Source organism: Salarias fasciatus, chromosome 13 (genome assembly GCF_902148845.1).
Source record: "Salarias fasciatus chromosome 13, fSalaFa1.1, whole genome shotgun sequence".
Classification (NCBI taxonomy): Eukaryota; Metazoa; Chordata; class Actinopteri; order Blenniiformes; family Blenniidae; genus Salarias; species Salarias fasciatus.
Window position 1 is genome coordinate 21,837,301 of NC_043757.1, and position 15,471 is coordinate 21,852,771.

A 15,471-nucleotide genomic window follows, 5' to 3' on the forward strand; every position below is an offset into this window, starting at 1 on the left:
CCCGGCCACCCTGATTGTATCCAGTTCAAAGAGGCTGAAGGAAAGCACAAACAAGTACTTCAGAATCGCAGCTTAGCCTCACAAAGAAAAAAATACTGTGTTTTTCACATTTTGGTCAATAGGTCAAAGTAATATAAATGCAAGTCGATATATGAATGTTATTCTGGCTGTTTTCACATAATGTTTACATTTCCAAAATATTTGTAACAATTACTTTTAAATTCACACATATGTCTGAATGCATCCATATAAACAACAAATTTGTTCCACAGTGTCAGGAACCATTTCCCCACTGTGCATGCATGGGCGTTTTCATCTCCAAGAAAACGATGTCTGTGTTGGTTCAGGGAAGAGAGGCATTCATGTGACTCTACCAAAGACAGTAAACAAATCAAAATGAAAAAATACTAACATTAATAGAAATGTGCATTAGTCACTTGACTAAAGTAAAAAATAATTCAGTAAGTTTCCTATATGTTTCTGAACATGCATGAATTTTAATCTTTTTTTTTCCACACTTGAATGATAAATCTGTGTCATCTATGGGAAGCAAATTTGCACACAAATCTAGAAATTCAAAAATGAAAAGAAGAGATCTGTAACACAGACGGTGGAAGCACTTTAGGTGTAACAGCATTTAAATATCGTAAAAAATATCACATTAAAAACATTTGTTTGAGCTCACAGTAATGTTCGATTATGTCTAGATGGGCTCGGCTGTCTCACAATGATTAATAACCTCTAATGGGTGTGGTAAAGATAATGTGGGGCAATTAGACACAATTTAGATTTTTTTTTCCCACTTGTAGAGTTAATTATGGCAGGTTTGAACCAAATGCAGTGAATAAAGCTTGAGCATTTGTTATTCATGTCAGTTAAAATCACTCACACTGACACTTTAAGTCAGTAAGAAATCAAAGTTTGAGTTGAAAATTGATTCTCCTCAATGTCTAACCAGCTTTAACAACATGACACAGCAAAAAGACAGAAATCTGCTGAAATACACTGACGGAGTACTTGCCTGCCTGGTGGATCCTTCTCAGCGGTTTAGTTCTGACTGGAGAAAACAACACAGATGAGTGTTTGTCCTCTGCTATGAGCCGCTCCTTGGGTCACATGAAATTGGTATTCCCCTTATCACATGTCCTGTCTCTGCTTGGCCATCTCCCCTTCACTCTCTCTGAGACTTCCCTCACTAACTTCATGATGGGAAAACACAGCACGAGCAGCCAAACAGCAGTCTGGAGTTTACTTAGCATCTGGTTGAAATCAGACACTCAGCACTGGTGTTACGTATCAAACAAGTGATGGGATTCATTTTTAAACATAAGATTACCACAAGAGAGACACGCTAATGGTGATAGAGCAGTCAGTGCCTTGTAGTTTCCTGTCCAGCACCCTGGTGTCCCTTTTTTAAAACTCTGCCTCCAATCAGAAAAACTGCTTCAGCTGTGTCTGCTACACACACCAAACACTCTGGGTCGAACACAGAAAGGAGAGAAATACAAGTTTCTAATGACTGATACACAGGATGTTCTAATTAAATATTGTCCAAGTAATTTTTCTAAACAGTTAAGATAGAAATATGGTAAAAAAAAAAAAAAAAAAAAAAAAAAAAAGAGAGAAAAAGTTTTGCCACTTAAATGCCAATTAAATGTATCCCATCATTTTTCTAATCTCTCTGATTTGGACTTGGCTTGTCGGCTGTGGACCTCCAGCTTTAGATTGTGATTGTTTATGTTGAATCTTTAAATAAGCTCTTTTTGTTCAGCTTTATAGCTGCGTGATCTCCCTCTGAGCCGCTTCATGACAGGTGTGACTGTGATGGACTGGCGACTTGTCCAGGAGGTTCCTTGATTTTCATCATCTGCTTGGATCAGCTTCAGCTTACCTCAAACCTTGGATGAAGTCGTACGAAGAATGGATGGATGGTTTTCCCATAATGATTTGCAAAACAAAGATTCCAACTGAAACTGTACCAAAATCTTCAGAAATTTTATATAGCACAATACGCTGAAGTGCTCTAAATTTTACATTTTGGATGGAACAAACAAATAAACAAATACATCAAAAGCATTTTAGAAACTCCAGTGGTCAGCAAAATGTGGTGAAAATAACTATTAAAAAGAGGATTTCGTTCCTCTTCAAAATGATGGCGGGAGAGATTACGCCCGTGAATACAAATTAATTTCAACTTCGTAATATCCTGTCGACAACTTTTGAAAGACAGGAAATTAATACTGTAACTAATAATCCAGTGTCCTGCCAACCTAATAAAGCCATGCTTATCGCAGAAGCTGCCGGTGGCCCCAAACAAAGACGAGCCCACTGTTGAGTCTAGCCTGTAAATATTTAACACATTATTTGGATTTTCAGAAACAAAATGATTTTGACATATTGGTAACAAAATAAAATAAAACCCAGCAACAATAAAGACACACCAGCAACTCTTTACACACAACAGAATCGTTCATAATGACGTGTCTGATCACATACTACTGACATAAAAATAATATATCTACACTTTTGCTGGAGCAGTATTTCTGACTGGTCAGCGACTGAATTATCTAAAATGTAGAAGATGTGTGAAGTGTTCTGAATGAACCCAGAGATCAAAATGAAAAGAAAACTTAAAAATAACACACTTGAACTGCGACATGAACAAAAAACAATTTCTGTCAAAAAATATTTGAGCTTTTTTATTGACTTAAAATTTGAGCACAATTGGCATACGTAAAATGTAACAAATTGTTTGTGTTCACCATTTTGGTCGTGTACATTCCCAATATTTAGGTACAAAACAAACCTCATATTTTCATGAAGGATCCATTGTAACACGTCACCAGACCATGTTGACAGCAGACAAAACATCCACTGATGGCAGCCATGGGATATTATTAAAACTTCCTCTGAGCAAAGGACAGAGTCAAAACATCATGAATGACCTCTACATCTATCATAATCCATTGCGCACAATCTTTTGACTACTGGTAATCACAATGCAGTTCATCCTTAGCCTTCTTTATACTATGCACAATAGTCATATCAAATCAAAGATTTTGGAGAAGCAAAATTGCAAAAATCACCAACCTAGGATAAGAATAACATCATGTGCATTACATATACAAATTACAATAAATCCTTCTGCTTCATGTTGAATCATTTTAGTGTAGTGTTTGTATAGAAAAACCTGACGACGATTCTGTAAACAAAGACAACTTCTCTATTGACAAATTATTTGTATTTTCGAGAAGAAAAGCTATCCAGGAATCACTTCAAATAGAAAGAAAATCACAAAGTGAAAGAAAGGCATGTCATGATACTTGAAGAGAATGAGATCTTCCTTTCTGATGACAGATTTAAAACTGATGCTGTTTTTGTTATGCTCTAAGGTTGTGGTTGTGGAGTGAAGACAGATTTTGAACAGATCTTCCTCTACACCACTAGATGTTGCCATTGCTCTACTAAAACCAGGACATGTGGCCTTTGAAGGCTTCTCCAGATGTGCAACTGTAAAAATTCAAGCAACTGTGTAAAACTGAAACACTTTCATGTGTGCAATCAATCAATGGGAAATATTCAAATGTACACAAACAAAATATCATCACTGTATAATCATTATTTTTGGGGAAGAAAAAGAAACAAAAACAAAAAACGGCAAGTACATGAAACACAACCAATGTACTTATTGTCTCCACCATAAAAACCACAACAATCACATTGAACACAACAGCAGTTCACTGACTGTGGTGCCACACAGAATATTCACAACTCAGTTCATCAAAAGAATCATTTTCAGACTGGCTCAAAATCACTGGAATATCAAGAAAACCAAAGATGAATATCACAAAAATAACAGTTCTCTGTTGACTTAAAGTAAGGACACAGTTCAAGAAATCTTTATATTCCATTAGACACGGGAAAGCTATATCCATGTAGAAAGGCAAAGCACAGAAGTTCTGATAAAAACACATGCCGGTCAAGAAGATGGCAGAAGAAATCAGTAAAATGTAGAAGCCTGTCAACACAAAAAAGGTCTTCATCTTGGCTCTCAGTGACACGTGACAGATACATAGTTTTGTTTAAATTGCAAAACCACTCTGTACATTACAGATCTAGGTAGCTACCCACAGAAAAAAATGATGAGAGGTGAAGACCCAACACCATGACAAAGACATCCTTTCATTTGTGTCAATTGCACTTCAATATTTCTCCTGCAAACGCATTTGAAAGCCCTTTTTCTGTTTCTCTTTTTTTAATCCACTCAGTTCTCTTAACTGTTTCAGAGTAAAAGGAATTACTTCTTCAAGGATAGAAGTTTCCATCATCAGATCTCACTTTATGCAAACTTTTACACACATTTACAGCTTTGCTATATGAATGCACCGACACAAACACATTACTGCAAGACCACCATATAGGACTGCTGTGTTTGACGTCACAGCAAAGAAAACATTTAGGATCTCTCGGTAAAGAATCCCCACGGAAACCGCTTCTTTCGTTCCCTTGTCCTATGATTAATCTTTGAACAGCACTCTCAACAGTACAGACTTTCACTGCTTTACGTAGACTCTCTGGGAATCCTCTTGTGGAAGACCACTGACCTCTGCTGGAACTGCTGCTTCCTTCTTTTTTTCTGGTCCCAGCGGCACAGCAGTATCATCTTAAAGGTTGTGCGGAAAGTCTTGTTGCACAACGCGTAGCACATGGGGTTGACTGTGCTGTTAACGTAGCACAGCCAGTATCCCACTGCCCACAGGGTCTCTGGGATGCAACCTTTGCAGAAGGCGTTGATGAGTACCATGATGTTGTACGGCGTCCATGTGATGATGAACGCAAAGAGGATGGCACTGAGAGTCTGAGCTGCCTTCTTCTCCTTCACTAAAGACATGCGCTTCCTCTTGGTGATCTGAGTGCGAGCGCGGGCTGCAAAACGCTTCGCCAGCGCCGCCTCCTTCAAAGATATTGGGACAGAGGGGGACTTGGTGGCTGTGCTGGTGGTGGTACTGTTGTTGGTAGTTGCGGCAGTTGTTGGAGTACCGTCCAGAGTTCCTTGGTTTGGGGTTTCCTGATTTGTCGACCGAATCTTTCGTGAAGAGAAACGCTGATGGTAGCTATTTTCCGAATTGTTAGTTCCATCCGGAGTGATAGTGGTAGGGGTGTTAGTGCTGACTGCTGAAAGGCTGTCTCGATTAAATTCTGCTCCTCTCAGTGGATCCTCCTCGGAGGCTGCATCCAGATCCTCACATGAGGTGAGCTGTGAGTTCACAGCGGCCTTCATGCCAGGCAGGCTCAGAACAATGGAAAAAATTGTATGACTCTGAGAGATCATCTCTTTACCGCCACAGTCCTCATCCTCGGAAGAACCAGAGTGGTCCAAAGAGACAGCAGCATCATTGTTGTTCCAGCTGTCACTGCTGCTCTGGTCTGGATCAGCGTCCCCCTGCCTTGTACTGCCAGGTCTCCAGGAACGGACCCCTGGCCAGCAGTGGAAACGACCAACCAGCTCCCGACATGTGCTCTTTTTCTTGGACAGTCTTGTCAACTCATAACTGCTGCAGCTTCTTGAGCTTCCTGTCTGATGAATAAAGCGGGCTCTTCCACCACCACCACCGCCGCCGCCACCACTCCCACCTCTTCCCCCGGTCCCCCCACGGGCTCCAGAACCTTGCAGCCCAGCTAATTCTTTAGAGCGGTTTTGGGTCTCCTTGTATATGCGCCAGTAGAGAATGCTCATTATTGTCACGGGCAGGTAGAAAGCTGCCATCGCTGTACAGAAGGTTATTGGGGGATCACTGAGAAACTGGACGTAGCATTGATCGTGCGGCACTGTTCTTTCACCCTTAAAATACTGCCAAAGCAGGATGGCCGGGGCCCACAGGACGAAAGAAACGAACCAAGCTAATCCGATCATGATCCCAGCTCTCTTAGTGGTTCTCTTAGCTCTGTATGTCAAAGGCCTGGTGATTGAAAAGTAGCGGTCAAAGCTAATGACCAACAAGTTCATCACTGATGCATTGCTGGCCACGTAGTCAATCGCCAGCCACAGGTCGCACGCCCAGTTGCCCATCGCCCAGTATCCCATCACAAGATAAGCTGTGTAGAGGTTCATGGAAATTACCCCGATGATGAGATCAGCAACCGCCAAGCTCAACAAGAAGTAGTTATTGACCGTCTTTAGCTGGCGATTAACCTTGAAGGACACCACCACCAGGATATTGCCGATGACGGTGACCAGTGACAACGTCCCCGTCAGCAAGACGATGAGGACCACCTGCCACACGGGGTGGCCACCCAAGGGATCCAGGGGTGTTGTTGCATTTTGCAACTCGGTGGTGAGGTTTAAGAGACTGCTGGTGGAAGAATTCTCATCAAGAGTATTCACGTGAAAATCCAACCAAGGTCCTCTGCCAGTTCCTCGCTGGTGGAACGCGTTGGAGTGAGGAAAGGCTCCAGCTGCTGGTGTCGAGGCGTTGGCAGTCAGGAAGAGACCAGGGTCTGTGCTGTTGGAGCTCATTGTTGTGTTCTGGCATATTCTACAGAAAGAGACAGCACAGAGAAGTAGAAGAGGACAAAGAAAGGGACAGAGGAAGGACATAGCACGTGAGAGGGAAAGTCAAAAGAGGGGGGGAGCGATAAAGAGAAAATGGAGAGAGAAAAAAAAAATGAGGAGCTGATATTCACAATTATTTCCAGTAGGTGAGGCTAGAGACCTGATTTTTCAAAACTTGTTTGCAACTGGAGCTGAGCATTTGGATCTGATTGACTTTTGTGTTAAAACAATTACATGTAACTTCATTCTGACTGATCTGTATGCACTCTGTAAACACATTTCAAGCCATATATTAAATCATAATTCGACATCTGAGTCAATGAGGCCAGACAGCAAACACTTACAGTGAGAGAGCGAGATAGCAATCAACACCTGTTTCTCACGACACCGGGCAAATCGCAGATATTTCAGTTGCACACAGATAGCGTGTGTAGAATAGTGAAGAGAGTGTGTATGTAAAGCTCTGAGCCTTGAGACAGATATATTTTGCTGATAGCGTCACAAGTGGAGTAAGAAAGATGGCGGTCTTTTGGAGATATGTTTTGCAATCATCTTGTAAAATTGTTGATTTGATTTTTTTTCTCTTAAATAAACCAAAGACCTTTGGAGATATTCTGGTATTTTTATTACACATGAAAGGAGAGCTGTTAGGGAGTCAGTTTAGTTTAGAAATTTCTTGTGCCGGGTATTTGGTAACCAGTACTGATTTACTGTTACCGTAAGCCCGCTGAGAGACATAGGAGATAACGCAGATAAAGTTATGCAGAGACAAAACCTAATGGGGAATTAAAAAAGCAGTACTGACAAGGCTTCGAGCAGCAGGGTCCTGAAGAGTGAGAGTGCTTCTTTTTGTTCACTTCATGACAGAAAGACTGACAATAAACAGAAGTTCCTGCTGTTTTTGTCAAAGCAATTCTTGATAATTGGATAATAAGATTCGAAACTGCCTTTTTATAAATCAGCATGTTCTGTTCACTTCAGGTTTTACTGTGCAATCATTTATAATTACTGGGGTGATTTGCATGCAAATGTGTGTCTGTTTGTGTGTGTGTGTGTGTGTGTGTGTGTGTGTGTGTGTGTGTGTGTGTGTGTGTGTGTGTGTGTGTGTGTGTAAGAGAGGGACAGAGAGAGAGAGAGGGGTGTCCTATAGTGTTGAAAATACAATGTGAAATTGGTAGATTTTGTAAAGTAATTAAAAATATGAGCTCAATTACGAGAATAACCTCAGTCTGAATCTGTTCCTGGGAGCTTTGCTTGTGCAGAAGTTGCATGTTCTACCTGTGGATGTGTGAGCTTGCTGTGATTAATACAATTTCCTTCCACAGCCCAGAGAAACTCTCCCTTGAGAACAATTGTGACTCAGGTGTGTGAATGTGAGCATGTGTGTGTGTGAGACTGCTTGTTTTTCCATGTTTGTCACATTACAGTCATGAATCAAACTCAAGAAGCACGTCTGATGTGGAAGGAAGTTTGAAAACTAACTGCGAAAGCAGAGGAAGAACGGAGGGGCAGCACTCTCGGGTCTTTCTGTGTGGAGTTTGCATGTTCTCAATGTGTGTGCGTGGGTTTTCTCTCACAGTGCGAACACATGAATGTGAGGTTAGCTGGTGACTTGAAATGTGTGATCGTGTGTTTGTCCGTCTGGACCTGTCCAGGGTGTTTCCTGCTCTGATAACTAATGAACTAAGGAATACTATCAAATCAAGTTTTTTTTCTTTTCTTTAATTTTCTTATTTTTTTTTTTTTTTTAGCTTTTGGACTGCAATATATATGTATTTTCTTTTAATTCAAACCAACTGTGGGTGAGTTTGCAGAGTGTGGCACATCACCCTTAGCTTTCCTGTTATTGTTAACGCCGTGAACACAGTGTTCTTCTGATGACGTTAACAACAATGTTTCATTTTAAAGCTGGCACAAACCTGCGCCGGCCTGTGTGAAGGGAACAAACAGCAATCTGTTACTGCCGGAAACATGTGCGATCTAACAACCTCCCCACCCAGCTATCCAATCACACACACACACGGAATACATACAAGTATGCAAGCACGGCCAGAGCCGCTCCATATTGCAATGACAATCACACAAAATATTTCATCCCACAGGAAAACAGGGTATTTGAAGTTGAGTGCTGCACCTGTGCCTAGACAGCATCTCCCACCTCCCGCCGAGCTGTTAAAGAACCCCAGAAACCAGCAGCGGCTCTCAGCCACCTGTGACATTGAGCACACACCATTACTATCATTATCAGGTGGCTCCCCGCTGTCCTTGAAACACATTACATAGTATGTCCTCACTTTTTTGCACATATACGATCTGTGCTTCAGTGCATGATCATGCACAATCGCATGCACTGCACGTGCATCTTGCACAGAAACAGCTGGTATGCGCATGCACATGAATACAAGATTGTATCAAACTGATAACTGATTATGATGAACAAAAAATAAAACAGCGCTTGTGAGAGAAAATACTGTATGAAGAACGGCAAGGCTTATTACAGAAATAGAAATTACAACCTCTTATAAAGGCAACGTTTATTTCAAACATTTTACAAAGCAAGTGTTGTTGGGAGTGCGAGAAGACAGCATGTTAGAAATAAATTTTAAACGTCTTTAATTGGCTTTTGGGGCAAAATCTGTTACTGTGAAGATAAGACCTTGAACAGTGGGGAAATCAGTTTTTCACCTGGCACCTTCAGTTTTTGCTGTAGTTTAAAAAAGGCAACCAAGTTAGTCATAATATGAGGTAAATGCAAAATGATATTTATTTTTTTATTGACTTTCATTCATTATCATGAATATGTCTAATATGTACATCATTAAAAACAACTATTAATACAGAAACAGTAAGTTGAGGCAATTTTTAGACACATTCATGTCCATATAACATATAACTTCTAAAATTTAACCAACTAAATGTCATATGAAGTATAGCAATTATAATCCAAACCCTATTTAAATATCAATACTACATATTACTATTTTCATAAGATAGACACATCAGGCATATACGTATTTTCCATTAATATCTGCTTAACTGATGAGAATAATTTTTGTAAACATTTGCTTCTATCACAACAGAAATAAGTCCACACGGAACGACTGCACCTTGATCTTGCCTCTGATTGTAACAGTTATCTAACACAATTTACATGCAGCGTCCCCTGGGAGCAGAAACTGGCTGCACTACAGAAATGGAAACAGAAGCATCTCTATCATTGTTTGTTTTCTTCTAAAATTGAACAGATTAAGCCTCTTTAGATGGAAACTGTATGTGACAGATGACAACATCCTCTCCCAACATGGGTGGGCTCAGGCCCTGGAAACCAGTTGTTGTTACATTAAGACCATACATCCTCCCCCTCCCTAAATCTCTCTCTCTCTTTCTCTCAGTCAACATTCGGCCCTGTATCTTTGTATCTTTAGCTTGGCTCCTAGGCACACAGGTGTGCCAGTTGCAGGTGCACCAGGAGATCAATACTCGTTCGCAGCTTTGCAACACAACTTGTTCCCTGACATTTTGAGACATTTGTCCCGGCAGGGTTGGACGGTGCAATCCAAGCAGGCGCCACAGATCCATCTAAATGATTGGGTGACTATGCAGCCATTTCAGGCTTCTATTTTCAGCATCTCATTTAGCAGAGCGGCAAAACAGGCCAGTGACATCCAACGAGGATGACTTATGTTGACAAGCGCTTTCTTAATAGAGGTTAAAGTGGAGTCTCGGTCACTCTGACAGCCTCTTCTGTGCCACAAAATGAATTAAAACGAATATTTCTCACTCTTTCTATCATGGTATAGTTGAGAGTCTTTAAAATGAACAATAGTGTTCTTGTTTTAACGAAGCCATATGCAGGAATCACGTCTGGATGCAGATCGGGGTTTTAGCAGTCACTATAATCAGGTACTATTTGGAAAACAACTCACAAATAAAGGCTGCAGCCAAACCAAGCAGAATGAGGCTCAACTGACTCATAGCAAAAACACTTTTAGGCTGCCATAAACATAATCAGTTGACCCAGTATCACACTCACGATAGTATTGCGATTACAGTCACTAAGATATAGGATGCTGATTTATATGCTCAGAGGAGAAATTTCAGAAAAAAGATACACTGCAATGTATCTAAAGGAATAGCTCCTTCAATTTAGTGTCGCAAGGATGTATTATTGTCAAAAACAACGCACTCAATAATCCCGGTGAAGAAAAGCCTCTGCACTATTTCAAAGCTGAATGGTGTATAGTTTCAAGTAAAGTGATAACACCCAAACATATAGCATGTCTAATACAGGTCACACTGAGTTAAAGTGGCAGAAGAACTGACTTCAGGGTGAAATGTGATCTCAGAATGTACTGCTACAACACCGAGGTGTCATGTGGATTATTGATTTTGTCTACAGTTGGCGGCAAAGCCGCCTCGCTTGTAAACAAAAACGGGAGTAGTCAGGCGCTCCATCCTCCATGTGCAAACGCCACACCATCAGATGACGTAAGATACAACTGCAGTGGCATTTGCTAAAATTAGACTTAAAGAAAAGAACAGCCCCAAATATATTCTGACACTTTACATAAGCCTTTTGGGATGAAACCGCTCTCGATAGAATAGAAGCAGTAGTTTATTAGATATTGACCATATTTTAATTACCAAGAAAAAAAAAAAAAACCTTTTCACAATGTCACCTCATGTTGAGGCCAAATCTTAACAGATTCATGATGATCTATTTCTTCTTTTTCCTGAGCGATATTTCACAACACAGAGCACATTAAAGTCTTTGCCAGTGGAGAGAAACTTGTTCACCTCCGTATGGATACAAACATATTTAGCGCACTTAAAAAACAACAAGCACATTAAAGTTATTAGACGTGGTGACTTCCTGTTTGAAAGCTCGTTGCTATAAATTATACATCCTCCAGCTGCGCACAAAGCACAAGTGTCTTGTGTCCTCTTTGCCACCTCTAAAACGTCTGATTCACTCTGACAACGCATTCTGGAGACCCATAAATGTCTCCAGTTCATCCAAGGACGAGGCGAGGAAAGTGTTGACGTAATAATATCGGAGGAAGGGAGCAAACCCATCAATTATTTGATGGACGAAGGTAAAAGTCAAATTAAAAGCCTCAATTCAACACAGGCGTAGCAAAGACTCTTGACCATCATGGAGAGACTCAAAGGAGAGCTGAAAGGAGCCAGTTGAGGTGGTGCAGGCGTCTGATTAGGAAACCCCCTGGTCGACCGCCGTTGGAGGACTGCCAAACACATTCAGCTGGAACAAGACATCCCATGACCCTCTGGAGAGGGGGTCTCAGCAGGTCTTGGCTTGAGGCTTGGGGTCTCACCAGAAGAGCTGGATTAATTTGGGCAGAACTGTTTGAATGGATGGAGGGCAATAAGCATTACTACAGTATGGTTGAAAGATACAATCTCATCATTTTATTGGTATTATGTTAATCATATATTTTGATGTTGTACAGGAAGGAGGGTTTTCCTCATTCTTTATAAAAAGAAACAGATGAGCTTAATCTATCACAAGCTGGTGCTGGTGGGGCTGCTGCCAGGAGGGTTGAGAAAGAGAACAAGGCCATCTGTCAGGTACTCACTGCTGACAAGAACAAGCATTTAGTGCCTTCCTGGCAGGAGGTGAACTAGCTGTAGCCTGGGAGAAATATTTAAAGTCAACTCCTGAAGTTCACAGATTTTCAGTCGAGGGAAATCTTAAGTGAGTGTGTCATTACGTCAAGCCTTCAGAGCCCCCCATCTCCAGAGAGGTGAGGGTGTGTGTGTGTGTGTGTGTGTGTGTGTGTGTGTGTGTGTGTGTGTGTGTTTGATCGAGGGGGACAACCACGGCTCATAAACATCTAAAGTACTTTGAGGTGGAGGAGGAGGTAAAGTCAGCTGCAAACGCTGTACATGGAATGAGCTGGCTAGAGGACATTCATCTTACTTAAAAGGTGCTTGAAGCCTTACATCTCTATCAACAGATGAACATCTCGCTGAAAATAAAAGAAGGAATGTTCAATCTAAAGGTAATTCGATCCACTGTAATTCATACGAGTGTACAAAGTGTTAAAATATATTATGGAAAAATTAATTTCTAAAGTAAATTTCTGGGATACAAATACAAATCTCTAAAAACTTGCGCTGATAATTCGCAACAGCAGCAGACTGATTTAACTTAGATAACAAAGAAGTGCTGCTGGGGTTTATGAGTGTTGTGAACGGCTGCAGGAAATTCAATGTGACACAACGAATAGGCTATTTCGCAAAGGTGTCAACATTTATTTTATGAAAATCTCCTGAGCGTATAAGAAAAGCAGGGTGCTTAATTTAAAATGAGGAACATGTCCATCTGCAAAAAGAAAAAAAAAAAACCAACAGCAAAAACAAAAACAACTCCAGCTGTCTTTCCGGCAAATAAGTTCAAGTGTGTATTTGGGCATGAGCATATTGCTGCATTCCATATGTGGGTCATTATTTAAAGCACCCGGTAGCTGCGATTCTGATAATTGCACCCTCAACTTCCTATACAGTCCTGTAATTTATTGGAGGGATGTAAACCGGCAGCATCATTTAAATCATAAATTTATCCGGCAACAACTGCTTCTGTCACCTCTTTATCACAAAATGCTATGTTAATGACACATGGCTCTTTGCACCCAATTGGCAAACACTGGAGGTGAGATAAACTGTTAGGAGCACAAATAATAGCAGGTTTATCGCACTGCAGAACGGGACACACTTTGCAATAAAAATGTCAGCCAGGATCTGAGTAATGAAGGATAATTTAGAGACAGACAAGAGGCAATGAGAAAAGTTTCTGTAAATGTTGGGAAAGAAAAAGAAATATTGATCTAGCCACAGAACACACTGTGAAGCAATTAGAACTCATATTGAAAACACTCTGTAAATTATTGGAGAGCTGTAAATGGAACAATTGTGGGGTGGACACTTTTCTGTGTGTGTGTGGGTGTGTGGGTGTGTTGGGGCAGTGGTGCGTAAGTAGTCTAACTTCCTCTGACAATAAAAGGAAAGTTGCGCAGGTGGATTCACCTCGTGTCTCGCCCTCGACACACCCACTTTCTAAGTAGCTTCAGAATATTCTGCCTGCTGATCAGTGGACTTTCATGCTCAATCAGAGCTTTAACAGAGGGTGAAATAGAAGCGCTTTCGGGGGAGGAGGAGGCCAGGTAGATGATATTTGTTTGGCGGTGACTGTGGAATCACTAATAAAAGAAAAACGGGTGAACAGCAGCCTGTCGTCATCGTGTGAACAGTGTAAGTGCCACAGAGAGATTTGTGGCAGAGGAGGAGATGAAGTGGCATCTCACCATCAGCCTGCTCCGGGTGGAGGTCAGGAGCTAGAGGTCCGTCTTTAGATATCATCTCAGATTATCAATATAATAAAATGTGGATTGTTCCGATCATGCTTTGATTGACAGATATACAAGCTATATTTCTACCTATCTTTGGGTACTAACGTGATTTATTCTACAGATATTCCTGATCATTCAACAGGTTTAATTACCCTTACAAAAGGAAAAAATATTTCCCAATATATTACTTGAAAGGTACAATACACTGCAAAATAGATTGCAATGTATTGCAAAGTGACAAATCATTGTCGATTTAAATATACTGACATTGTCAGGAAGTACAACTTGAGCAACATGTAGAGAATAAACAACAAAAACAAAAGCATCTGTTTAGGTAGAAGGCTGACATGTAAACACTGCGCTGCTGCATCAGGGAAACACTTTCGATCAGAGAAACGTCTTTGGCGTGACGCCGGGACAGAGTGTCCCGGCGCTGCGGCTCTCCACAGCAGTGCGCCCGGAGCGCATGGCACACTCAATGCGTCCTTACCGACACTGTGCTGCAGAAGCAGAGAGACCGTCAGCGCAATCAACAAAGTCAGAGATGGACTTTTGTTGATTACTTGTTGACAGTACTTTGTTGATGGACGTGATCTTTAAAGGAGAACTATGCAAGATTTGCTTTAGCGCTCCCCCTACTGGTCTCCTGTGAAAGCTCACTGTCGTAAACGTTCTCGTAAAAGTTGCAAGCGCTGTTTTCAGGACACAGACCCCGAGAGGACTGGAGGGACCGGCGAATCACTGTGACAAGTCTTTGTTTACCCCCACAGGGATTCTGAAAAACATTTACTGAGGTAAAAAAGTTGCATAGTTCTGCTTTAATATACTCTTTGAAACTGTGGACTATTTTTCAAGTTTAATTTTGGGTTCTCCACAATTTGTGACACCGAAAAAACAAAAAATTAAAATAATCAGTTGCATTTTCAGTTGCAAAAAAACAGAATAAATAAATGAATAAATAAACTGTGAGGGACATTTTATCAATATTTTCATTGGGTTGAAAGTGCATTTTGTTTAAAAGAATTTTAGGGTTTGTCCCGATTTTGTGAAAGAATCAATCAACAAATGTAGAAAGTTCATGAATGTACTTCGACTTCTTTGCAGTGAAACATGTGAGTGGATGGAGTTATGGCAGTTGAATAAGTTCACAAAACTGGGTTAGTCAAACATGATAACAGCATCAATGAAAATTTCAATGATTTCTGTTCCGTTTCACAATAAAGAGGGAGTCAGCAGACTGTGTTGAGGTTTATTGTGCAACATGTTGCCTTGATTGGAAATCTGTTATTTTTGCTCCCAAGGTTTATGAAACTTAAGTGTTTGTGGTGCAGACTTCCAACTTATTGGTGTTGCGACATTCCCGGCTGAGATATTTTTGCATGAAGCAAAATCGTGGGCCAGCAGTCCAACAATAGGCGGCTGAGATCCACCTGCTGTTCGTTCATCCTCTAAACAGGCGACAGCACAAACATTTTAGACCAAGTGCCAGAGTACATTGAGTCCATTTTATTTATACTTGCTATATATGCATATTCACACTCTCAAGTA

At 40.8% G+C, this 15,471-nt stretch overlaps 1 protein-coding gene across 3 annotated transcripts in view; it reads right to left on the bottom strand.

The window, feature by feature from the left end:
* Positions 1-2,685: 2,685 nt before the first annotated feature.
* Positions 2,686-15,471, bottom strand: part of chrm3a (cholinergic receptor, muscarinic 3a) — an 80,232-nt gene continuing 67,446 nt past the window's right edge. For all 3 annotated transcript variants that reach the window (XM_030106391.1, XM_030106389.1, XM_030106390.1), the window contains one exon: positions 2,686-6,536. In XM_030106391.1, coding sequence (XP_029962251.1) covers positions 4,562-6,517 — 1,956 coding nt within the window. In that variant the 5' untranslated portion in view covers positions 6,518-6,536 and the 3' untranslated portion in view covers positions 2,686-4,561. The remainder of the gene's footprint in view (positions 6,537-15,471) is intronic.